Source organism: Stigmatopora nigra, chromosome 5 (assembly GCF_051989575.1).
Source record: "Stigmatopora nigra isolate UIUO_SnigA chromosome 5, RoL_Snig_1.1, whole genome shotgun sequence".
Lineage (NCBI taxonomy): Eukaryota > Metazoa > Chordata > Actinopteri > Syngnathiformes > Syngnathidae > Stigmatopora > Stigmatopora nigra.
Genome location: NC_135512.1, coordinates 2432933 through 2459159, shown reverse-complemented (window position 1 = coordinate 2459159; position 26227 = coordinate 2432933). Strand labels below are relative to the sequence as shown.

The 26227-nt window shown below is 37.3% G+C and overlaps 2 protein-coding genes across 3 annotated transcripts in view; one reads left to right on the top strand and one right to left on the bottom strand.

The window, feature by feature from the left end:
• Window positions 1-896, top strand: part of c5h1orf146 (chromosome 5 C1orf146 homolog) — a 25251-nt gene extending 24355 nt beyond the window's left edge. For both annotated transcript variants that reach the window (XM_077716906.1, XM_077716904.1), the window contains exon 8: window positions 627-896. The gene's annotated coding sequence lies outside the window, so the exon portion shown is untranslated. The remainder of the gene's footprint in view (window positions 1-626) is intronic.
• Window positions 1-26227, bottom strand: part of LOC144196627 (ecotropic viral integration site 5 protein homolog) — a 27204-nt gene extending 977 nt beyond the window's left edge. Inside the window, exons 1-26 of the mRNA XM_077716980.1 lie at window positions 25962-26227; window positions 21898-22100; window positions 18984-19173; window positions 17155-17379; window positions 16321-16395; window positions 16115-16240; window positions 14987-15130; window positions 14834-14923; window positions 14653-14750; window positions 13312-13372; window positions 13151-13204; window positions 12071-12103; window positions 10697-10846; window positions 9910-10041; window positions 9613-9753; window positions 8826-8984; window positions 8511-8753; window positions 7386-7481; window positions 5212-5486; window positions 4694-4802; window positions 4558-4610; window positions 3437-3500; window positions 3256-3382; window positions 2410-2640; window positions 1646-1980; window positions 635-772 (exon numbers count right to left, since the gene is read on the bottom strand). Coding sequence (XP_077573106.1) covers window positions 635-772; window positions 1646-1980; window positions 2410-2640; window positions 3256-3382; window positions 3437-3500; window positions 4558-4610; window positions 4694-4802; window positions 5212-5486; window positions 7386-7481; window positions 8511-8753; window positions 8826-8984; window positions 9613-9753; window positions 9910-10041; window positions 10697-10846; window positions 12071-12103; window positions 13151-13204; window positions 13312-13372; window positions 14653-14750; window positions 14834-14923; window positions 14987-15130; window positions 16115-16240; window positions 16321-16395; window positions 17155-17379; window positions 18984-19173; window positions 21898-22100; window positions 25962-25979 — 3570 coding nt within the window. The 5' untranslated portion in view covers window positions 25980-26227. The remainder of the gene's footprint in view (window positions 1-634; window positions 773-1645; window positions 1981-2409; window positions 2641-3255; window positions 3383-3436; window positions 3501-4557; window positions 4611-4693; window positions 4803-5211; window positions 5487-7385; window positions 7482-8510; window positions 8754-8825; window positions 8985-9612; window positions 9754-9909; window positions 10042-10696; window positions 10847-12070; window positions 12104-13150; window positions 13205-13311; window positions 13373-14652; window positions 14751-14833; window positions 14924-14986; window positions 15131-16114; window positions 16241-16320; window positions 16396-17154; window positions 17380-18983; window positions 19174-21897; window positions 22101-25961) is intronic.

Below are 26227 nucleotides of genomic sequence, written 5' to 3'. Positions count from 1 at the left end.
TGTCGTTTTTTAAAGAAAAAAAGCAATACTATACTATGCCGTTTTTAGTAGGGGGAAAAGCCTAACTATACTACGTAGTTTTTTTTTAGGGGGAAAAGCCTTACTATACTATCTCATTTTTTAAAGAAAAAATAGCTTACTATACTATGTCGTTTTTTAGTGGGGGGAAATCCTTACTATACTATGTCGTTTCTTTAAAGAAAAAATTGCTTACTATACTTTGTCGTTTTTTTTTGGGGGGGGGGAGCCTTACTATATACTATGCCGTTTTTTAAGGGGAAAAAGCCTTACTATACTATCTCATTTTTTAAAGAAAAAAGCCATACTATACTATCTCATTTTTTAAAGAAAAAAGCCATACTATACTATGTCGTTTTTTAAAGAAAAAAGCCATACTATACTATGTCGTTTTTTGGAGGGGGGAAGCCTTACTATACTATGTCGTTTTTTTTTTTTTAAGAAAAAATAGCTTACTATACTATGTTGTTTTTTTAAAGAAAAAAAAGCTTACTATACTACGCCCCCCCCCCCCCCTCAAAAGCCTTACCATACATACAAAGTGAGATGTTGAAAGAGCAAATCTGGATTTGATCAAAAAATAACTAAATAATAATTTTTTGCACTAGCGACTCACCTGCGAGTGGACGGCCTTGTGCTGTTCCAGACTGACGGCATGTCCGAAGGTTTTGCTGCAGATGCCGCAGGCGAAGGGCCGGCTGCCGCTGTGGGACCTGCGGACGTGTACCTCCAGCCCGTGCGGCGTGGAAAACACCTGAAAACACATGATTGAGACCACCGTACATGTCAATTCCTGCATTTTACCTGAATTTTCCACAATATTTTCAAGTGTCTGACAGATTCTGCTACCCAAACTAATAAATGCCTCGATCAATTAATGCTATTTTGCTTACACTACTTTTGCAGCAAAGGTGGTCCTGGCTAATTTTGGGCCTTGGGTGGCTTTAACTTAGTTAAACTTTTCAAAAGTTTATTTCCACCAGACTACAAAGATGAAGGAATTGACCACGCCCATCAATGCTACCAAAACAAGACCTTTTCCCGTTCAAGGAAACTCACCAAACGTCTCTCTCCAATCAGTGACGTGGTACGTTTAAAGACAGCATGTAAAACTATGTTCTCAGTTTGAACAATTACACCGCTACAATTCTCTTTACCAAACAATGTTACATGTATGAATAGAGAATAATTAAATAGATAAGAAATCCTATTAAAGTTAATTTTGCAATATTCCTTACATAGTGTGTCGCAACCACAATATATAGTTTAATTGAAAAGATTATGGACTAAGAGAAAAAAGTCGCGTTGATGTTTTACGCACACACACTTGAATGCGCATTTCTATTTGAAAATAAACAACGTTCGTTACGTTTAGTTTTATTTATTTTTTTATAACGCAATCTTTATGTAAAACTATTGGCCATTTCAGAAGGACATACGTCGCTATTTGTTAATTGTAAAAAAAAAAAATAATAAAAAAACTAGCTCTCACAACGCTTCCGCAAATTAGCACCTGAATGCAATCAACTGATTACCCTTGCTAACAATGTCTCTTGTTTGGCCTGAATGGAAGTCTACGCCGTTGTGAGGACCGCTTTTACAATTATTTGACTATTATCCGCCTTACCTTGCTACATTTGACGCATTTGTAGGCACCGCTCAACATCAGAAGATCCGGCGGAGCACCACCGGCGTCGTGGAAGAGGAGCGAGGCGGCGTGGCGACCGTAGGACGTCGGCGTCGGCAACGTCTGGAGCGTCGGCAGTGTCTCCTGCGGGTAGGCAACCGAGTGCTGCGGTCGGAGGGGCCGCTCCGTGTAGAAGCCGTGCGCGAGGGGGGCCGGTGCGGTGTAGAGGCTTCTTCCCCCCGGGTAGCCGCTCCAGTCATAGGGCCGGAAGGGAATTGAGAAGGCGGCCGGTACTTCGTCGGGCAAAGGAGGAGAGAGGGATTTCAGGGAGTCTACTGGGAGAAAAACGGGGAAGAAAATTCATGGATTATTAGTGGAGGATCACTAGGAGACGCTTAGGACGTCAATGGCAACGAGTTTATTAATATAGTAGACGTCCAATACATTCTAAATGGGAGATAATCTATTAATTTGCTGCTATTCTCCCATTTCAAATTGATTGAATAGGACTGAAAGTTTTTTTTCAATAAAGCGAATAAATTGGTGACGAATTTACATGTCAGATGTTAAAATTAAATGGTTATTTTGAGAGATTAATTTGCAAATTCCAATGTTATCCTACTTCGAACAGCACCGAAACATTTAAAGAGCGATATCATCTGTACAGTGACGTCAGACGGGAAAAAACAAGCCTTGTGAAAAGCTAAAATTCATCGACAAAAGTGCATATTTTGACATGATTTCAACCAAATATTTGTTTTTACCTGGCGAAGCGGACGGAGACGGCGGCCTCCAGAAGCCCCCATAGTCCGGCGAAGGTGCGCTGCTCGGCGGGGATGCTGGCGATGTGTCCGGGGCCGGGACCAGGCGGCCCGGGGAGAGGCGCGATGTGTCCCCGGTCAGAGTGGCCTCCTGGCGGGGAAAGCTCCACGACAGTCCGCTCGCTTGTGGTGGAGGATGAGGAGGAGGATAGACACTGCCATCATTCCACGGACCTACGCAGTCAATATTATTTGATCGGTAAGACAGTTGATTTATAGCATAGAAGAATTTAAAAGTCAAAATATTTTTTGTAAAAGCACATTTAAAATTGTAATATCACTACGAAAGAAGACAGTGATTCTTCGTAAAGTTATGCTTATGAAGAATTAAAATTAATATGTAAACATTTACTTAGAAACATTTTTTGGTATTAATTTGTATAAACGAAAATGGCCACATTCTTAAAAAATATTGTAGGGTTGTATTTGTATAGTAAATGTGTAAAAATAGCTGTAAAATTCCAAAATAGGCGGTTTGAAACTGTTATTTAAAAAAAGGGAAAGAAAATATGAAAAGACTCATCACCCTTATATTTCCATTTTGCTAACTATAAAACTATTATCCCTATTTCAATAACTTATTAAAAACATATCCGACAAAATGCTGCATCTATAAACAAAATCTCATCCACAATTATCAGTAAAAAAAAAAACACTATGCATTTTTTTGAAAAGTTTCACAGGAAACCGTCTAAAAATCCTCAGGACGTCCCCTTAAAACCATGTTAAATTCAAATTTCTCCCTTTCAAATATGATTGTATTTTTTTGAATGTTGTAATTTGTGTTACCTGTTTGGTCTTGCAAAGTTCTCGGCTGATGATAAGTACGAGCCCGCTTGCTCTTGACCAAAAAGGAGCGAGGCATCGTCGGCTTTCTTCTCCTAAATTCTCTCCTCGTCTTTCCCCAGCGGTCCGCCTTTCAAGGGCAAGCTGCCGTGCGACTCTGCGCATGCGCCACGCCAGGTGTCACGCGGACAGGTGACGGCGAGGAAGACCACGATGAAGAGGAAACTCTCCTCGGGCGCTTTCCTTCTCTGTGAGTGACAAAAACAGCTTTATTTGGATTGTGGTTAGTGTAAATAGTAGGGGAGGGGGCATGGGGGCTTTTAGTGTATTTAATTTCGTGATGTCATTGAACACAACGTCCAATTTTCTTCTAACATATGTACTGCTAAAAAACTAGTTATTTTGAATTTGTTGTTATTAACGATGGGCGTGGCTAAGACTATCATGTGAATTTTTTTTGGAGCATAAACGACTGAGTAGGTTTTTTTAGGGGGGGTTATTTGAAAATGGTCAACTTTAGGCTGAGTCTGAGCGCGTGCACGCTGCGCGTTCTCGCGCGTTGCCAATCAGAAAGAGCAGAATCGCGACAGGATGCGAGTGGGGACACGTGCCCGTGCTCGATTAGACTTCCGCTCAGCGAGACGCCCGCAGATAGGACTGGTGATAGGATGAAGAAAAAAAAACATGCACGCGCACTTTGGTTCCTGCCTTCAAGGATGCGCGCACGTGCCCAAAATGATATGTAGTCAAATGAGCAGTTAAGGTGCAACTTTGGAAATAGGAAATTTAAATTTCGGAAAAAACTAACATTTTTTCTTTCAATGTGATAAGAATAAGGCAGTAAATTAGTATGATTTTATGTACTTTGTATTTTGCAATATTTTTAAAAGTACAGCAAACATCTTTCTGTTGTTTTAAAGGGTTTAAATCTATTTTAATACAGGGTATGATAATATAATACTTTTTTTTAAAGGGGAAAGTTAATATGTTCTATTTTTTTGAATTTTAGAACTAATAAAATTTGTCCCAATAGGTTCTTTCAGTCGGGAATGGATTGGACATTTCAGCCAAACTTGAAATTGAGCCAGTCTTCCCAGTTGAAGTGATTTGGTCAGCTATCCTTGTTAATGGTAAGCTATGAGTTACGTGACTGTCTATTTTGTTGAACTTTAGCAATCATATACGTTTTTTTTCGAGATTTTACATCTTATAAATCTTGCACGTCGAATAAAAACGTAAAATTTGATGTTGATAAATCACAGCTAACATCTATAGTCTCTTTATCTGTTTTTCTGTGGTTTTTACAGCTCAAAATCATCAGCGGCACTCGGATCACTTCCTGCGTACTCGTCCGTCATCTTATGACATGAAGAAAAGAAGAAAAAAAACATCAAAAGTTCAACATTTTATTGTCAACTCCACGCACACAAAAAAATCTCACCTGTGGTGTTTTGTGCAAACTCCCAAAGTGCTGAAAACAAACAAGAAAAAAAAGACAGGTCGCCGCGCTCAAAACTTCACCCAAACCTGGAACCACTCCAATCTGGATCCTGATAAAGAAACAACAAGTTCAGCACCGGTTTACAGATCCAGATCTGGATCCTATTCATCTAAAACTGAAGTAGAGAGTCAGAGTTCCAGATTGGTCGTCTAGAAGCGGGTGAGTTGCGTGAAATGGAGTGAACACGAGGATAATTTGATAACGTCGTCATGACAACCGACATCCCTTTGCAGGCGTTTCACCAAGCTGGCGTTTGTCCATCTTCAAATTTGAAATGTGTCATTTCAAAAAGGCAAAATGTCCACCCTGGCCCCCAAAAAGTGACAAAATGGACACTGGCGTCAACATGGAGTCGTTTAAAAAAATACCGTTTGTATAAAAAGCCCGTCGGATGAAGTGTGATATCCATTAAAATGTGCTTTTTTGTCTCTCTTCGCAGCAAGTGCGCCCCCTTTGGTCACACAGTGGTAGTTTGGTGATTCCCAACGTTGGCAGGCACGGAAAGCCTTAAAGCGTCCTCGTCTTCTTCGTCCTCGCTGTCACTGTCGCCCAGTTTGGGGTGGAGGAGGACGCGTCGGCCGTCTTTGGGGCCTCGCTCGTCGTCCGAGGAGTGGTAAGAGTCGTCATTGTCGTCGTCGTCGCGGTGACGGCGGCGCCGAGTGTAGTGGTTGATGATGTGGAGACCATCAAAGGTCTTGTTTGAGGCGTCGCGCTGTCCCTTTAAGCAGCTGATCTGGAGGGGAGAGATGATATGGAAGAAAGGTTAGATGCCAATAGGGAGCCCAGAAAAATTTGTGCGGAAATGTTTCAAGTTTTTGTGTATAACGTTTGGCATTTCTATCTTTTCAGATTAAGAAATGCTGTTGACCGCAACAGAAAAGGCATTTTACATGTTAGTCTGCTCGGACTCAGTCACCCAAGACAGTGAAGCATGTTTTCTTCACAAAATTTGCAAAGAAGGCAACAACTATAAAACAAACTAAAACTTAGATCCAAACATTCCAAGGAAAGGGCTGTACAATGGCTTTATACGTTTCTTCACTCATCTGAGGACTGCATAGGAAATGGGGTCAACCATTTTGGAACACCCTGTATTTGCAAGCTAAATTCAACAGGTAAGGGAACAGGTAAGTTTGTTTTTGCTAATATTACAAGTGCTACTCAGTGTCAGATCTCATGTCCTGCTTAGGCATACTAACTTGATGTTAAGCAGGGTCGGGCCTGGTTAGTCGTACTTGGACGAGACACTGCTGTAAACTGTTATGTTACCAAGGGAAATTAGCTCAACTGTTAGCGTGCTTACTTAACATTTAAGAAGCAGTGGGATCTCTAACTTGCACCGACTGCAAAAGGAGCTCCGTGGCCTGAGTGGTTAGTTTGTCAGTCTCACAACTCCAGAGTCCAATCCCGGTCGGCCCACTAGTTTGGAGTTTGCCTTGTGGTCAGCCGCCCACTGATTCCGGGTGTGTCTCCCGCAAGGGGGACACTAACAAATGAAGTTCTACTTAAAAAACGAAAGAAGTAGAACTTCATTTGTTGGTGTCCCCTTGCTAGAGACACACCCGGAATCAGTGGGCGGCTGACCACAAGGCAAACTCCAAACAGGTGGGCCGACCAGGATTGGACACCGGAGTTGTGAGACTGACAAACTAACCACTCAGGCCACGGAGCTCCCTTACAGTCTGTGTAAGTTAAAGATCCCACTGCTTCTCAAATGCTAAGTGAGCACGCTAACAGTTGAGCTAATTTCCCTTGGTAACATAAGAGTTTACAGCAGTGTCTCGTCCAAGTACGACTAACCAGGCCCGACCCTGCTTAACATCAAGTTAGTATGCCTAAGCAGGACATGAGATCTGTTACTTTGAGTAGCACTTATAATTTTATCAAAAACAAACATACCTGTTCCCTTACCTGTTGAATTTGCCTCGCAAATACAGGGTGTTCCAAAATGGTTGACCCCATTTCCTGTGCAGTCCTCAGATGAGTGAAGAAGTGTAGAAAGCCACATTACAGTCCTTTCCTTGGAATGTTTGGATCCAAGTCTTAGTTTGTTTTGTAGTTGGTGCCTTCTTTGCAAATTTAGTGAAGAAGACACGCTCCACCGTCTTGGGTGACTGAGTCCGAGTAGACTAACATGTAAACGACAAACGTTACACACAAAAACTCAAAACATTTCTACACAAGTTCAAGTCATCCTAAAGAAGATTGTTAAAATTATTGGCCTACAAAATGGGGTCAAAGATTTTGGAACCTCCTGTAAATTAATTGTGTTTGTGTCTATAGAATCAACAACTTGGTGCTAAACGTCTCCAAAACCAAAGAACTCATCCTGGACGACCTATTTCCTTGTAAAATGACAATAAAAGCATTCAATTCAAAGTGACAACTCGCAATGAAATACAATACTTAGCTCACTAAGCTAGCTAACTACATTTGAGAGCTAACATCATGACACAGGAAGTGGGCCCTTTGGGTGGAGTTGACACCTTAACTTATCTTTGGGTTTCGTCGTCAAACCACAACCGGAAACAAATCTCGGGGCAAGGACGGAAGATTCATAAAAAATGTAAAAAAGGTGAAAAAGAAGATTGAGGAAGGGGAAAAGGTGAGAAAATGGTCGGGTTAAGATTACCTCGTGTTCAAGCTCTCCGATTTGATCTTTGAGGTCCGTGATGTGCTGGTTGGCGTCGCTGTGGTTCAGCTGACCTTTCACCTTCCCTTCTTCTTTCTGGAAAACATCAAAATATGTCAAAATACAGACAAATTTAAAGTTGTAAATAGTAAGTTAGGTGGATGGAGGATTGAAACCCCCCTAAAAGTAGCAACAACTTCCTGCCACACACAGCAGGGTCCCAAAAGACCCCGTGAAAAACAACCTTAAAAGTTGTTATCGAGGGTATTTTTCGATCTAGTTTCCTGCAAATCAACCAGCCGCTACGTTTAGCAGGTGCCACGGCCGTTGAACGTCTTGGGAATGTTCAAAAAAATACATTTGTTGTCAATCTGTTAGCACCAAAAAATTGGAAAGTGAAACCACTTCCTTTTAAGCCTAGCAGATGCCGAGACTGATAACCATGGGTTGCCAGATCTTGCTTTTAAACCAGTAAAAAGGGATACAAAATAAGATAAAGGTCTACATTTAATAGCCCTTAGAAATATGGTTGGTACAGTGTTCCCTCGGTACTTTGCGGTCCAGCTACCGCAGATTTTTTTTGGAAAAAAAATATACAAATATTACATTGAAACAACATATTTTACAGTTTTTTTTGTTATAACATGAATTTCACTCTCTCTACCCGTATTCTATATGGTGTACTGTATACAGGGAGGTAAATAAATAAACAAATAAAAAATAATTTTTAAAAATAATTTAAAAAATAATTTGAAAAATGATTTTAAAAATAATTTAAAAAATAATTTAAAAAATAATTTAAAAAATAATTTAAAAAATAATTTAAAAAATAATTTAACAAATAATTTAACAAATAATTTAACAAATAATTTAACAAATAATTTAAAAAATAATTTAAAAAATAATTTTAAAAATAATTTTAAAAATAATTTTAAAAAATAGTTTAAAAAATAGTTTAAAAAATAATTTAATTTTTTTAAAAAAATATATATTTTTTGAATTATATTCAAATTAAGCATTTTTGAAGGGGAATCCCTACTTCGCTGAAATTCACTTATCGCAGGGTGGTCCGGGTTCCCATTAACCGCGATAACCGAGGGAACACTGTACATGTAATTTTCTGACCTGAATCTCCAACTCGGATATCTGCTGCTGCAACTCCGCCATGGCAGCCATGTTGTCAGCCTCCCTCAGCCTGACGGCCATTACTTCTTCTTTGCTCTTGCACTCCATCTCGGCTTGCCGCCGCTTGACGTCGTGCAACTGCGCGTTGACGTCTTTGTTTTGCGACGTCAACACCTCCACACGATCTCGGAGTTCTCGAGCTTCCTTTTCCGCCCGACGTAGCTGGTTACCATGAATTTGGTTCTGGTAGGAAGGAAAAAAACCAATATGGCGGGTGCTGTAGACGGCATAGTGCTGTTCCTGTTTATTCCACACCTGTGTTTCCAGCTCTAGCACCCTCTGCCGACTCTCCCGCATCTCAGCTTGGGCCTCGGCCTCGCGTAATCGCACGCTCATTAGCTCGTCCTGGAGCTCGGCTAGCGTGTTCTTCTTGGGGCTTTCGCGCCAACGACCGGATGTTCTCGCCAGGTGGCGCTAAAGGAGAGCATGGATAAGATAAGATTTTCATGTATTTACAGCAGGGGTGGCAAACATACGGCCCGCGGGCCGGATCTGGCCCGTCTGGTGGTTTGGTACAGCCCGGGGAAGAAAGCTGCATTGTATAAAAAAAAATCTGAATTTTCTTTAAAAATGTGTAGTTCTTGTATTATCCGCTAGGGGCGCAGTGTTTTAGTACGTGCAGACAACATGAATTGACATTTATTTATGTTCTTATGTTATTCTCTTGTTCATAATATATTGTTCATAATGTAAAAGGAAAATTCTGTTAATAAACATTTTGATAATTTACTCATTCTTTGCACTAATTATTAGTATTAGTTACTAATACAAAAGTGGAAAAAAGTGGGCTTATTGTTAGTTCTATGTCATTTTGCAATAAGTTTACTGGCTTGATCTCAAATTAAGCTGTATTCGGCCCGCAGACCAAAGGGAGTTCGACACCCCTGATCTACAATGTCTTTTGCTGTGTCTGTATTCTCCCCCTCTTGCTACCGTGACAACGAAATTTCCCAAATACGGAACGAATAAAGTTATCCAATCCATTGTTGCCAATGTCATTCCAAAGTAGGGAATAGTAAGGATCTATAGGTATGCTTCCTACCTGCCAGTGGTCTTCCAGGTCTCGAACCTGCTGCCGCTGTTCCTTTAGGCCCGCCAACGCCTGAGTCTCCCGAAGTGTCACGGCCATCAGCTCCTCCTGCAGTCGAACCACGTTGGTGTCGTCTGGTAGTGACGTATTGCGCTAAAATATGGGCAGAGAAGAAAAAAATAAGACCTATTATAAGCCTGATGGGGCGCCAGGCTTCTATTCTATGGTTAAAACTCACTTTGGCATCAATTTAAGGTGAATTTCAAATACAAAGCTAATATAAAAGCTTGTAATATTATCTTTAAAAACCTTCTCCATGTCCAGGATCTTGTCCTGCATCTCCTTGAGAGCACACTGAGACTCCGCCTCCTTGAGCCGCGCCTGCACCAGCTCTCGCTCCAGTTGTAGTACCGCCTCCTCCGAGCAACGAAGCGCCCCCTTCTGGTGATGACAAGAAAACACATGAATAAATCATTTAAATGGGATATTATGGAAAAGATGCATGGGTTGCTCGTGAATATTTTAACGGGATTATGTGGGGTGTGAAGACATTTGTAAGCGTGTAGGGGGGGATCTCGGGGGGAAAGGGCGGAGCTTAATGAAAATTGGGTTCAATTGAAGTAAAAACACCCGACAAAAAAGTTAAAATGTAGAGTTAATGAGTTAAGAATTAAATAAATTTGAAAAATGACTAAAATCAAATTTGACACAGTAAAAAAAATAAAAAATACACTAAAAAAGCAGTCGCCTCATTTCATACCATTTCCTAGATATATTAACAAAACAATAATCATAAAATGCAAAATTGCAACAAAAAAAATCTACGAGAAAATCATTAAAAAAATAAAAAATTTGTAATTCTCGAAAAAAAATCTGCAAAAAAAATTAAGACTTTTCCACAATCCAGAATCCCACATTTTCTTTCAAAACCATAAAAAAAAAAAAATAAATACACATTTTTTTTGTAAACCGAGTCTCTACTACATTATTACATTATCACTACTACATATTACTACTACAAAATGAGTTTACACTGAATTGGCAGCATGGCTGAGAACTACGAACCACCACAGCGCCACCTAGCGTCCATTCTTACCCCAAGTGGCGGCTGCTGCTGAAGCTGGCGGATGGTATTTTGGGCCTGCTCCAAATGAGAGCCCGCCTCCTCGCTTTGCTGTTTTAGCGTGGCCAACTCCCGCTTGACCAGATAGTTTTCCTCCGCCTCCTGAGCCCGGGTCACTTGGCCCTTAGTACGCAAAAAAACCACCCGGGGCAAGGGGGGAAAGGGGCAAAGGTCAGCATGGCAGGAAAGGAAAATGCGGGTGAAGAAGATTGGGCAAGATTAGCAAGATTAGGAATAATATCATCTTGATTTTACATCATTTTGGCATCAATTACCGTATTTTGCGGATTATAGGTCGCCGTTTTTTTCATAGTTTGAAATTTTGTGTGAAATTATTATTATTAATGCATTTTTTATTATTGGGGGAGTTTTTTAAAAGTGATAGTGAGGATGAAGATTTTATTGGATTTAGTGAATTGGAGTGAAATTGATTGTTTGGTAAATTTGTTAGCATGTTTTTGAATGCTAGCATTATTTGAATAACTCTTAATATGTTACACCGTGACTGACATTAACACTTCTTCAACGTGTTGTTCTCTATTTTATTTTAATTTTAAATTGCCTTTCAAGATGACATTTTTGTTTTTTGGTGTTTGGATTTTATCAAATAAATTTCCCCCAAAAATATGACTTATACCCACTCCAGTGCGACTTATGTGTTGTAAATTGTGCATTTTTTGGCCAGTGCGACTTATAGTCCAGAAAATACGGTAAACTTGGTCACCCAATGCCACAAATTGAGCTATTTTAGTCACAATTTTTTTTTGGACATTTACTATGTCTCCCACCCTTAATGGCAGCTAAGGAAGTAAACCATTTTACATTCCACAAAAACCCAATAATTATAATTTTTTTACCTAATTCTGAGCCACCTAAAAAAATAACGCCATTTCACCCAATTTCACCAAAAAATCTATAATTTTAATCTTTTAAAAAGTGTTTAGTGTGTCATATTAAGAACTTTTGCACGATTGGTTATCAAATGGGAGCCGTAAAATATTGTATTATGGTAATTTTAAATTTAACAAAAACATTACATAAAAATATAATCATAATTCTTGCGTTAAGTAAACCCAATCAACACCATTTTTTCCCTAATGAAAATAATTCTATCTTGACACACTACTACCCCCTAAAGGCCAAAAGGGGCACTTCCTTATTCAAGTCAAATTGAACTTTTTACATTAATTTCTGTCATTTGTGAGGATTTCATGCACTTATTACAAAACCCTCGAGCAGTTTTTTTTCATAATTTCAGTGTCATTTCTCCCAAAATTTGGCATGCGAAATAAAGGAAATGGACGGACAGACTATCGTGAAAGAATAAGGGTGAAAGCAAAATAATACCTGGATCAATCTATCTGCCAAGGAAGCACTTTCCTACAAAAAACAGAGATATCCACAAAAAAAGAGAGAGAGGGAGAGAAACACAATCCAGACCAAAGTTTAAAGCACACACCGCAGATTTGTCATGATTTGTCTTTGCTTTTCAGAAATAAGTCATGCAATGTTCATTTCGACCTCCTAAGTCAGTGATTCCCCACCAATTTGTGCCTTAAATACAAAAAAAAATACTTTAAAGTGCTATTAGGTCCGTGAAGAGTGTATTTTTTGTATTTGTCCAAAATATCTGCCAAAAACACAAAAAATGAAAGAATAATGGCTATTTTTACAAATACAAAGCTCAATTTTATCTAATTTTTGAATGTTTTTAAAGTTTCCTTTTTTAATGAGTAAGAAATATTACATTAAAAAATGAATTGTCATGATGAGTTAAAATAGCCAGGCAAAAAAAATGGATTTTCGATTTTTTTTTTGGCCAATTTTAAAGGGTTTAGTTGGTAATTAAGTGACCGTGCAAAAAATAAGAGAATTTACATATAAAGTACACGTCTACTTACAAAATGTTCAATTTACAAAAAAAGTATTGCAACCAATTAATTTTGTCATTTTTATAGGATTGGAATCAGCAAAAAAAAAGATCAGGTTTTGAAATGTACATCCAATCTGTTATAGAACGAGTTTATCTGATATTTTATCATGAAAAAAATATATTTTTTGGCACAATAATGGTTGGGAAACACTATTCTAAATATTTCCATCCCGGGGTGCAAAAAGGAACATTACATGCAAGATGTGAGAGGAAAAAAAAGATGGGAAAAGTTAGAAAACGACCAGAAGAGGACGAGACACAAGGGATCGCAAAAAAATAAATGAGTAAAAAAAACGAGGTTCCACGTTGGATGGCGTTAGTGATTTTTTTTAAAAATGTTTTAAATGTGATGAAGAGCTCAGCGGCAACCGGACGGACTGAGTTAGAAACTGCCCACCCGCCTCATGCTCGCTTGGTGGGGACGTGGCGCAAACCCGACATGCCATCGGTTAGTGGCGTCGCCGTGGCGACCGACTCACGGCGCCAAAACTCACCTTTTCCAGCGTGTCGATCCTCTGCTTCAGTAAACGGTTTTCTGTGCGTAGCCTCTGAAAAATAAGGGGAATTGGGTTTTAAAAATTGATTTAAAAAAAAATAAAAATAAGAAAATAAAAATTTTGATCCAAAATGGCGGAAAGTAGTCATCTAAACTCACCTTGATTTCCACCTGCTCTTCCATTTCTTTGGTCTTAATGGTAGTGTATTCCTTTTCTAACCTGAGGAGAGGTAAAAAAATATAAGATGTAGAACTGCATTTCACTATTTGGCCACAAGTGGGAGACAAAGTTCAAGTCAGAATTGGTTTTTTTTTTAATTTCTCTTCAATGTATTTTATTGTATGTATTGCAATTCTTAGAAATGGCAGTTATTATTGGTCCAAAAGGAGGGAAAAATAAAAAATATATGTTATGTTTATTTATATATTTTTGTTGTAGTTTTCTTTAATTATGCTAAAAAAATAATGTATCAAATAGTATACATAGAGCCACATAGGTTTAACTCCTGGGGTGCCATTGACAGCAATAGAGTTAACTTGTACTTTAGTGTACTTTAGATTACTTTAGTGTACTTTAGTGTACTTTAGTGTACTTTAGTGTACTTTAGTGTACTTTAGTGTACTTTAGTGTACTTTAGTGTACTTTAGTGTACTTTAGTGTACTTTAGTGTACTTTAGTGTACTTTAGTGTACTTTAGTGTACTTTAGTGTACTTTAGTGTACTTTAGTGTACTTTAGTGTACTTTAGTGTACTTTAGTGTACTTTAGTGTACTTTAGTGTACTTTAGTGTACTTTAGTGTACTTTAGTGTACTTTAGTGTACTTTAGTGTACTTTAGTGTACTTTAGTGTACTTTAGTGTACTTTAGTGTACTTTAGTGTACTTTAGTGTACTTTAGTGTACTTTAGTGTACTTTAGTGTACTTTAGTGTACTTTAGTGTACTTTAGTGTACTTTAGTGTACTTTAGTGTACTTTAGTGTACTTTAGTGTACTTTAGTGTACTTTAGTTTACTTTAGTTTACTTTAGTTTACTTTAGTTTACTTTAGTTTACTTTAGTTTACTTTAGTTTACTTTAGTTTACTTTAGTTTACTTTAGTTTACTTTAGTTTACTTTAGTTTACTTTAGTTTACTTTAGTTTACTTTAGTTTACTAGCTAATCCCACCCATTGCAAAAAATGGACATCTTTAGCCATCAATAGCAGTGAATGAGTCAAATATATCTAATTTTTGGACTATAAATTTAGCTTTTTTACATAGTTTGGCTGAATCTACAAATAATATATCAATAAGACTACTACTATTTTTTTGTCTTTAACCAACGAGATGGGTTTTATTTTGGCCAAATTTATCATAAATACTGCAATATTAACAAATACCTTTTAGCCATTTTACAATTTTTTAACTTAAAATGAATCGGCTCTTGGTTTTAGATTAAAAAAAATTGTCCTATACATGTTATAGATATTTATCCCGAAAAATACTTTTAAGCGGACTTACTTTTTCATCTTCTTGGTGTTGTACTTGAACTGATAGGCCGCCAAAATAACTTTGTCGGGACCTCCGTCCAGTTGCCGAGGAATGACCCTCTGAAAATGCTGCGCCAAAAAAAGTAGGTTTGAGTTAACTCCGCCCCCCAAAAAAGACCACCCGGTCAGTACAAGAGCCGAAAAGTGTCCACCTGTAACATTCCTTCCATGTCCAACTGGATGAGCTCGGCTTGGTTCATCTGCAAGATGGCCAACCCCACTCGGAATACGATCTCCAGGCCCTAACAAAGCGTTTATTTTTAGTCTTATCGGAGTTCCGGTTTTAGAGTTGGTAAAGTACGCACCTCACACATGAAGATGTCGAATATCCGTGTAGCCACGGGTAGCGGGAAGGAGGTGAGGAAGATGGTAAGGAACCAGGAGGAGGCGTACATGGAGGTGTGGAAGCTTTGAGCTTGGAAGTGTAGGTGGAGCTCGGGGAGGTGCTCCTGGAAAGATGAGTGCAAAAATTCAAAATTTAGTTCTATTATTTGATTTAAAAAATGCTGTGTCATCGTGCTATTTGATAAAAAAATAGTGTGTCATCACATTTGATAGCAAGATGATAATACAGTGTTCCCTCGGTTATCGCGGTTAATGGGGACCGGGACCACCCGCGATAATTGAATTTCCGCAAAGTAGGGATTTCCCTTTAAAAGTGCTTAATTTGAATTGAATTAAAAAAAAATTTAAGAAAAATATTTTTAATTATTTAAAAAAATAAATTTAAATTATTATTTTTTAAAATTATTTTAAATTTTTGTTTAAATTATTTGTAATTTTTTAAAAAAATATTTTTATTATTTTTTTTAAATTATTTTTAAAAATTATTATTATTATATCATTTTTTTACCTCCTTGTATACAGTACACCATAAACAATACAGGTAGAGAGAGTGAAATTCATGTTATAACAAAAAATACTGTAAAATATGCTGTTTCAGTGTAATTTTTGTATTTTTATTTCCCCAAAAAAATCCGCAAATCTCTTAACTATGTTTGAATGACTAATATTTGTTGTATTGCCATGATTATATTTGATTGAGTCTGGAACCTTTCTGGAAATAAAATATATACAATTTAAAGAACGGTACTATTTTTCTAATGAATTATTATTTTTTGATATTTTTTATTTTTTTCCTTCTTCCTACCATTTAAAAAAAAATCTTAAATATTCATCAACTATCAATATTATTATCATAGTCCAGCTAGTATTATTTTTAGTGCAAGATTTTCCAAAAATATTAACTTTTGAAATTCCTTTATCATTTTAATATTAATAATTTCCCTTTAAATAGGTTTCCTACATTTTAGCTGAAATGGAAATAAATTATTCTGTCTTAATATTGTTTCAACTCACTCACCCTAAATAAAAATGTTATATAAAATCAAGTTTAGGATATATATTTTTTTAATTTTATGCATTTTTCCTACCTGAATCATGCTCTCAAACTGGTACATGCAGAGTCCCAGTTCAGCCATGCTAGGTTTGAAGAGCTCGCGTAGCCTGTAGTCTTGCATCAACTTGACAAAGACGCAAAATGCTTCTTCCTCGGGCATCTGGAAAGCCAAATCATGGTTAATATCTCTGTCTTTAATATCTGTCTTTTATGTCAGCACAGCAAGTGCTCACTCCTCACCTGCATCAGCAGCAGCCCCACAATAAAAGCACTGCCTTGACAATAACCCACCTCGCGGTCCACTAGGGAGTAGGCCTGAAGAAAACCGACAAAAATTAATAAATAAAAACACCACCATATGAAAAACATCAATTACCGTATTTTCACGACTATAAGGCGCACTTAAGTCTTAAATTTTCTCCAAAATAGACAGTGCGCCTTATAATCCAGTGCGCCTTATATATGGAAAAAAACAGAAAACCAAAAACCACCATTGTGGGATATTAAAAAAAACACAAACGCTTGAACTGAAACAATACTGTTAAATATGCAGATCTTAGTTGACAAAATCTTCCATCATATAGCTCCTCCCCCACTGCAAGATTTTATACCAAAACAATCGAAAACATCAACAACGGCTGGCTCTAGAGGTGACTGTGAAGTAGTGAGTGCTTCATACCTGGAAGTCAATAGCAATTACCGTATTTTCACCACTATAAGGCGCACTTAAAAGTCTTACATTTTCTCCAAAATAGAAAGTGCGCCTTCTAATCCGGTGCGCCTTATATATGGGAAAATACGGTACATGATGTATGAAATATACAAGTCGCACTGGAGAATAGGGCGCATTAATGGAGGGATTTTATTTTATAAAATCCAAAATAAATAACAGACGCGTATTTTAGAAAGTCATAAAAAATATCAAAGAAAATATTAAAAGGCAACAACAAGGCTGAATAGAATAATATACAAAAATGTAGATGTATTTTATTTTGAAGTACGGTATTTTCTCGTATATAAGTCGCACCCTGAAAATTGCCTTAAAATTTTACAATTACTTAACGTTTTATTTACCTTCATGACGTTGAAAAGGACTTCCTGGCCCAGACTGTCCTTCTCCTTGAAGAAGTCATGCTCGGGATACGTTCGGGCGATGTCTCGACGAATCAGCTTCTCGCACGGCGACGTCATCTTCAAGAGTTCCGAGTACTGGTCCTTGATGGTCATGTTCTGGGCGTTGCACAGGAGCTGCCACACGATGGCGCGGAAGTGGTGCGGGATCCCTTTTCGGACCAGATCCTGGAAGCAAAGTGGAACAATGTATTTTTATTTTCAAGGACGTCCCGATAACATATTTTTTTTGCATGTGACTGCAGATTCGAGTTTCCTAGTTTTCAGAATCTGCCAAATATTCCGATCCAATACCCAGAAAATGCATTAGACCAAGGGTGGGCAAACTTTTGGGCCCGGGGGCCACATTGACTTTAAAAATTTGACAGAATTTGTCAGGATAAGATACGATACATATGAAAAAGTGCCTCCGTTAACAGTACATATGAAATATAAACAGAAAAAAAATGACTAAAGTATTAACATATACTCATCAATCATCAATAAAGTGAAAAAAGTATAAAGTACAAAGTCAAGTCAAAAGTATAAAATACAAAGTAGTCAAAAGTATAAAATATAAAGTAAACTCAAAAGTATAAAGTACAAAGTAAAGTCAAAAGGAATGTATTAAGAAATATTAAAATGTCATTTAAAAAAATAGAGGGGCTTAAAAACACAAAAATACAAAGAAGAGTGGACAGCGCCATCTTGGGAAAAAAAAAATTTGGACAACGTCGGCGAGCCCGAATAAAACACCTAACGGGTCCGTATATGGCCCGCGGGCCGTAGTTTGCCCACCCCATGCATTAGACCGTCTAAAAACACTGCATTTTTCCCCCTAATGTTTTTCCAATCTTTCTAACCCGATGACAAATCTAAACTATTACGTCCTAGTGCTTCCCTCAAATGTTATGATGAATACATAATGAAGAAATATAAGAATCCGCCATGATGTTATTATAACATGTGAATGTTTGTTTCCATGATATACTGCTGACACATTGTGTGATGAAGAAACTTCCTGTGCTGATTGGGCACTTCTCTTTCCTGCTATGAAGAGTACTTATATACACATTTCTTCAACCTATACTTGGATGACATTAACTCATTGCTTGATCATCATTCAACCAACCAGATGTCCCAGTTTAAACAGATTGGACATCTCTATCTCTGTCATGTTGGTATCAGGTGTCAACACTAGCATACTTGTTGAGTTGCGCTATAATTAGCTTTAGCTAAAAGAAGATGGTGAAGGACACAGGACAGAACAGCTTGGTACAAAAATAGTAGCAGGAAATAGATTACAGTAAATACCAGAGTTATGTGTATTTTTAGTTTAAATCGACCCAAGTATTTAAAAAAATTAATATTTTTTTAGAATCTAAGCTCTATATTTGAGCATTTTTTCAGTGTTTTTTCATTGCAAATGGCGGAGCTTGTTCGCTAATATGAGAGGAGTGTATATAGTACTTGTGGTTGGTAAGTAGTTGTGCATTAACTTATTTTGAGGACATTTTTGTGCATCATTTTGGGAATATTGTGAAGGGAAAACAAAAGTAAACAACCCCCGATAGGTTGCATCTGAAAGTCAAGGTGGAGGCGGGGCTAATAGAGCCAAGAAAGGTATCAAAATTTCAAGCAAAATTAGAATAAAGTTTAGTGTAAGGTTAGATTAATCTTATTTTTAAGTGTTTACATCATAATCCAAGTTCATTTAAATAGTTTTATGGTATGTTACGAGCACGCTGCCGTGCAAAAAGTCTTGAATTGAGTCCATGGCTTTAAAGACTGACCTTGAGTTGCTTCTCCTTCTTCTTACGGACGTCCTCCCACTCGTTGACGATGCGCCCCCAAAGGATCCAGGAGTCCTCCTCCAGGTGCGAGAGGTTGGAGGAGGCCGAAGAACTGGACACCAGCGAGGAACCGCTGTTCCTCCGCGAGCCGTTCATGGAGCGTAGGGATTTGCTGTCCGTCTCCAGAAGTCTGCCATGACATCAAGCAGGTGGAATTCATCGTCAAATTGTTTGGATCATTTTTTTTTTTAAATCAATGTATTCTAAAGGCATCTTTGGCTCAAATGTATTGAAAGTATTGGTTGAATCTGTTGCAAGTAGTTTTACAAAAACAAAAGTTGAATTTAGATTTTTCGTACCGATCTGAGATTGTGTCAGGATCTATCGGAAATCGGATCGCGTTATTTTCAGAAGATCAGAATCAGGCAAAAATATTAAGAATAACAACAATACTAATACTACTAATACTACTAATATGAATACTACTACTACTACTACATAATACTAATACTCATACTAAAGCTAATAATACTCATACTCATACTAAAGCTAATAATACTCATACTAATACTACTACTAATACTACTACTAATACTACTACCAATACTACTACCAATACTACTACCAATACTACTACCAATACTACTACCAATACTACTACCAATACTACTACCAATACTACTACCAATACTACTTACTACCAATACTACTACCAATACTACTTACTACCAATACTACTACCAATACTACTACCAATACTACTACCAATACTACTACCAATACTACTACCAATACTACTACCAATACTACTACCAATACTACTACCAATACTACTACCAATACTACTACCAATACTACTACCAATACTACTACCAATACTACTATGACTAATACTAATACTACTACAATCATAATACTACTAATACCACTAATACTACTAATATGAATACTACTACTAATACTACTACCAATACTACTATGACTAATACTAATACTACTACAATCATAATACTACTAATACCACTAATACTACTAATATGAATACTACTACTAATACTACTACCAATCCCACTACCAATCCTACTACCAATCCTACTACCAATCCTACTACTAATACAAATAAAAGTATTGGTTTAGATTTTTAGGTATGAATGGCATCCAATCCACTTTGGGTGGGGGAGCCGAGAGGGATCGACCAATCTTTAATTAATAGTATTTTATGTATGTAAAGTATTTTATTAATCTGGGTCTGCCTCTCCATTGTAAGTCATTATTAAGGGAGTTTTAGAATTGATATAATATCTACGCTTGCCTGCATTTCCAGTGATAAGGGGGGGGAAAAAAGCTTCCTCAATTTGGAAAAACATCAAGTACAGAGTTGACGTCAGGCGGCGGTCGGGTTTCAGCTGCATCTGGCCGGCGTGGGCGGAACAGGAGAGCTTCCTACTGGGCTCACGCGACCAGTTCGACAAAAAGGGGAAGGAAGGCCCCATATCAAACTCAAACGCAAACAAATGGGTGACTTTGGACTAGACTGCTACAAAAAGTCAAGCCACAAGCAACAACCATCATTGAAAATCCCATAAAAATCTGTTTAAGAACAAAAATAGTCAATGAATTTAATATAGTGACATGAAATACAAACTATACTTTGTTCCAATTCCTTTTTTTAAATTAAATTGTCATTTAATTAATATTTTTATATTGTTGTTAATGGGAACCAATGCTGTTCTAATGAAAAATTGAATTGTCATTATACAAGTATAATGATATTTAAAGTTAAGTACTAATATATTATTTTATAAAACTTATCGGCAGATCACCATAGTATATGTAAATAAATACAAAAGTTAAATTGACATCAATTTAGAAATTATAACTATTGTGATTACTATTATGAATAATTATATGCAATTTATGAAGAATATTTAAACTGAGTTGGAACAGGTTTGTGAACATGTCAAAATATCACTAACAAGCTTCCAATCATATCACTATCCATCTTTAAAAAGGGTTAAAAATATGAATGCTTCTCATACTTTCACTGATAACACTATTTTAGCCTAGGGCATGTGGCCCGCCAGGCTTATAAAGCAAAATTAGCAAGTATAGCACTTAACCATGCAAGTACATCAATCATAAAGGGTAAAAGTTCAATTCAAGTTTAAGAAATAACAATAATCAATGAGTATTTCCATTAATGTTAACTCTTAACAAGCCATACCGAGTCAGTACACAAAAACATAAGCTACTCGGCTAACAATTGACAAGTCCAGTCCAGTAAAAAGGTATAAAAGCGGCCATACCGGGACCAGTTCATGTCGTTTTCCTCATCTACGACGTCGGGACGACTTTGTGTCGTCCAACAAAACCACGGAGGACTTTTTATCTGCTATTGCTGAGTCCAAAGACCTCAAAACGCCGCAAAACAAACACAGAAAACTGACCAACTGCCCCAATCCTAACAAAAAAGACCCAGTTCCCATAAAAAGACGTACTAGGGGTAAGAAACCTAAGGCTCGGGAGCCACATGTGGCTCTCTACTGACCTGTAAGGTAAACTATGGAAACTGCTGGTGAAAAAGCGCAGAAATAGGAGTGGTATGTTGGTATTATGGTATTGACAGTACCCCCAGTGCCTTATAATCATGTTTTTTTTATCATGATACTCTTTAGCATGGATTTTCTCATTAATACTCATTAATTAGCAACAACATAACAATGTTGTCAAAAAAATTCAGACACTTTTAGTACTTTAAAAGTGATAAAGTAACCAAAAAAATGCAAATATGTTCATATATGTTGACTTTTAAATTCAGAGCATGGCTCTCAATGATTAATACTTTTAAAAATATGAATTATTTATGGCTCTTTCCATCAAAAAAATGTTTTTGCCCCGCCCCCTTTCTTCTCACCTGTTCTGTTCCTCCAGCTTGGCGAGGAGTTCCACGTCATCGGGGCTGAGTTTAGCCGGCGACGACGATAACAACAACGACGGCGAGGAATCGGCGGTGGGCAGGGATGTGGGCGGGGCCACCTGGCTAGCCATCTGACCGACCGACTTCTTCACCCATGAGAAAGTAGAACTTAGCCTACCGGAAACCTTGTCTGTCGCCACCTGTCAAGAAGAAAAAAAATACATATGATTTGGACTCTGTCACCAAGAGATGTTAAAGTATTGCTAACTGGCTTATAGTGGCGGGTCAAAGTACTGCGGCGGAGATAGCGCCTTATTCGTCAGAGGAAGTTCCTACCAATAAATGCCAGAGGAATTTAAATGTCGACTATTAAAAATACCGTAATTTTTGGAAGAGAAGTTGCATAAACAAAACTAAAATAAATGGATTAAAATATACAAGGGTCCTAAATTTATTAAATGAAGTGGTTCTGGATTATTTATTTGTTTTTTGTAAATAGAGTAGTACTTTGTATGTAAATTCTGTAATAAGTTCCACTGTCCTAAAAAAACAACAACAACAGACCAATAAAACCTTTAAAAATGACCAAATGTATGAAAAACGTGACATAAAAATGAGCTAAAATGATAAGAAACCGATGTATTAATGTATTGAAAAGAATACCAAGCACAAATAAATATTTTGTAAGGAAGAAGCTAACGTTAGCATACAAAAAATGTCTGTAAACCCATCTAAAAAACTTGCAAAATCATTCATATCATTCACACCACTAATTTTAAATAATGTTTATTTAACCAAACTCAAGAACAAAAGAGAAATATGTTAAAAAAAAAAAAGTCAAAATATTGTTTTTGTAAAAGAGCTAATGGGACGCCAGCATAGCGCAATAGGCTTTGTCAAGCAAGATGCAATGCTAAAGTGACAATTTCAAAATAAAATAATGTATACTGGAAATATGTTGACATTTTTTGAGGGATTTGGTAACTTGGATCTTGATTTTGTATAATGGAACCCAAATTTGTAAAAGAAACTGTTAACCTGAAAAATGTTGTTTTTAGCTCAATTTTGTTTAGCAAACAATCAATTTTATAGTCCCCAAAAAACACTGCAGGACACCCAGCTGACTCTGACCCCGCCCCCAAAGGCACCAGGTGGTCGTGATGGTCGTGCATTCCTTTTGCCGAGACTTCCCCATAAATCCCGCCTGGCCGCCTTTTGTACGTCGCAAAGTTTGAAGAGAAGAAGAAGAAAAGACGACGGAATGGAGGTCTGCGATGGGTGGGGGGTCTCGGGGGGGACGCGGCGAGCATGGCTAATGTGCAAGTCCACGGAAAAGAAAACCTTCTTTCAAATGTTCAACAAGGCAGACGACGTTTACCATGCTTTAAATTCCGTGGGTGTACTGGAATCGCCCCACTGGTGCCCACCGCCATTAGAATTTTGTGTCCAATCCATTTTGATTGGAATGGATGCATCTATTTACTGGTTTCCCTTTTTTAAAGTGAGTTTAATTCAGTTTTATGAGTATTTACAATGAACCATTTGACAAGAACAGACTTATTTTATCAATAGTCTTATTTATACGCCACTATTGAAACCTTGTTGCTAACATGCTAAAGTATAAGCTTGAACGGATCATTTTAGATAAAATATTTAGATTTGTTTTAATAAATGGATTAAAAGAATTGGATTAAAATCCCTGAATATTCCGTTTTTTAAATATCTAAAACAATGTAAATATATTTTTAGATTTTACAAAAGGATTTTGGAAATAAAAATGGAAAAAAAAGATTAAAAAATTACAATTATTGATTAAGAATGGGGAAAATCAGGAAATTTAATATACATCTATACTCTTCATTTTATTTCGATCCTAAAACAGAAAGTCGGCACTCATCATTGACTTTCCCGGACCATACAAAACGATGCAGCGGGCCAGATTTGGCCCCCAGGCCGCCACTTTGACACGTGGTGTAAAGTGTCAGTACATGTTGCCACTTGATGTTAAAATCGCTTCTGACTCGGGTTACGCCGAGTCACTTGAGTGCGTGATGTTTCCGGTACGCGTCTACATTAGTGTGAACGATCCCCTTTACATTCCAATGACGGTGTAAGACGTCCAATCCAATTAGAAGCGATGGGGTTGTCATTAGTTCAATTCATCTTCTCATCTCTCAAAATACAATTTTCAAGTCTCCTTTTGGCAAAATATCCCAAGATTGACATGATCACCGAGATGCTAACAAGCTAACATTCAAAAAGTGCTGTAAATAACCTGTAGTGTAAAGCCTGTGGTCCAAATTCAGCAAATAATTTAAATATCATTGAAAAAGGCCTGCACCAGAAGCTTAAGTTGACCCTTCATTTTATGCACTAGATGGAACTAATCATCTAAACAGTGGCTTTCTATGATTTTAGGACAAAACATTAACAATCAACCCTAACCCCTACTGCCATTGACCCTGTCCAAATGGATTGGACATCTACCACCGTCAAAGGCAGCCATTGAGTTAATACTGAGAAAAAAAACATTTGTTTTGAAAACTACATCTTTTAACCCAATTGCCATATACCAGTGACTTAATCAGATTACTTGAGTAAATCAAACTATCAATTTACGGCGTATCTGAACGGGAATGATCCAGAACCTCGACTTAGAAAAATTAACTGCGTTTGCTTACTGGATCCAGTCAACTAAACTTGAGTTTACGAACTCGAATAAGTCCATTTTAAAAACATTTCCCTTACTATTGGACTACTGAAATAAAATAGTATAATAGCATCAGGCATCCATAGTGCAAACATCGAGTAAATAACTTTAATACCCCTAGCAATCAAGTTAGCAAATTAGACAGGTGGGTTTAATTTAGCCGGGTATAGGAAAAAAAAAAAAAGTACTTCACTAGCCTAGGCAACTAACAATAAACACGTAAAACATTCCAATAAATTCATATTTCCGAATAATTAACTAATAAAGCGAGTTTTCGAGAGCCATCCAGCAATTAGACACAGCCTAGGAGGAGAAAATGGGAATATATTCCTTTACCTTGAAGCGATTTTAACACAGCGCCGACTGCCTCGCCTGGCTTGCTTCCCGTACATCAAGTTAGCGTCGGCGGCATTTTTTGCGTAGAAACAATTATGGAAAATGTTTGGGTTCTTTTTTCGCCCGTCGCTTTTCCACCGGGACGGGTTTAAAGTCGTCTACGCCGACAGCGGGGTGTCTCCTGACGTGGGCCGGCTGCCATTGCGGCCGTCTAATACGTGGACAACAACGTCTCAGACAGGCAAGCGGCCTACACAGCACAGGCGGTGTTTACATGTCACTACGCATGCGCGGATTACTTCTTCTCTACACTTTTGGCGTCAGCGCCACTGCTTGGTCGCACTCTGCAATTACATGTTTATTATTCATATGATTTTCCTGACAATTATGTAACTTTTGGGATTTTAAATCATATTTATATTAACGAATGACGTTTAATCTATTTAAACTTTTAATTTAAAAAAAAATGAGATAATTGTTGTTGTAAGAGTTTTTTTGTTAGGAAAAAGGAATGAAATAGCAATTGTTATTGTGTCTATGTAATTATGAATAAATGAGTAAAATAATATAAGGTAAGTTAAATAAATTAAAAGATAAAACACTAATCACCATCTAAAGCATGTATTTTTAAAGAATAATAATAGACTCAATTGATGGTAAAAACGGGAAAAAATGCATAGAATTTAACGTCTTTATTCCATCTTAGATTAAAAATTTGAACCACAAATCATCATTTCAACAGAATGTATATTTTTTGTGTGATTTTGCTTATTATTTTATACTATTTTTTGCATGTTTGGCTTATCTTCAGTAAAAAAAAAAACATTTTACACTAGAAAATAACTTATTGCACACTTTTCTGTGCGCAAATTTACATGAAACGCACTATTTTAAACAAAAACAAAACAATGATACCTATCCTATCCTATCAAAAAGTGATTGTGAAATGTACAGTGAGTACAGCAATCCTTCTTGACTGTCAATCTTATCTGATCAGCACCCTAGAATGTCTTACCTGAAGTTCAGCAGGCATTTAGACGACAACAAAGAAAAAATCTCCCAAAAACCTTGCGTCAGAATTCTCTCGGTTCCTCCAGTTAAGGCATTTTTCTGGTTGACGGATAAAAACCGTCAAAACAAGCCGTCATCCACAATTACACCGTCGATTGTGGTCTTAATGGGTCTGTCGGTGAGGAGAAAAGTGTCCTAGCGAATAAAAAAATGACAAGTGAATGTTCCCACAAGAGCGTCTTGGACAAAAAACCTGCCGGCTTGAAAATG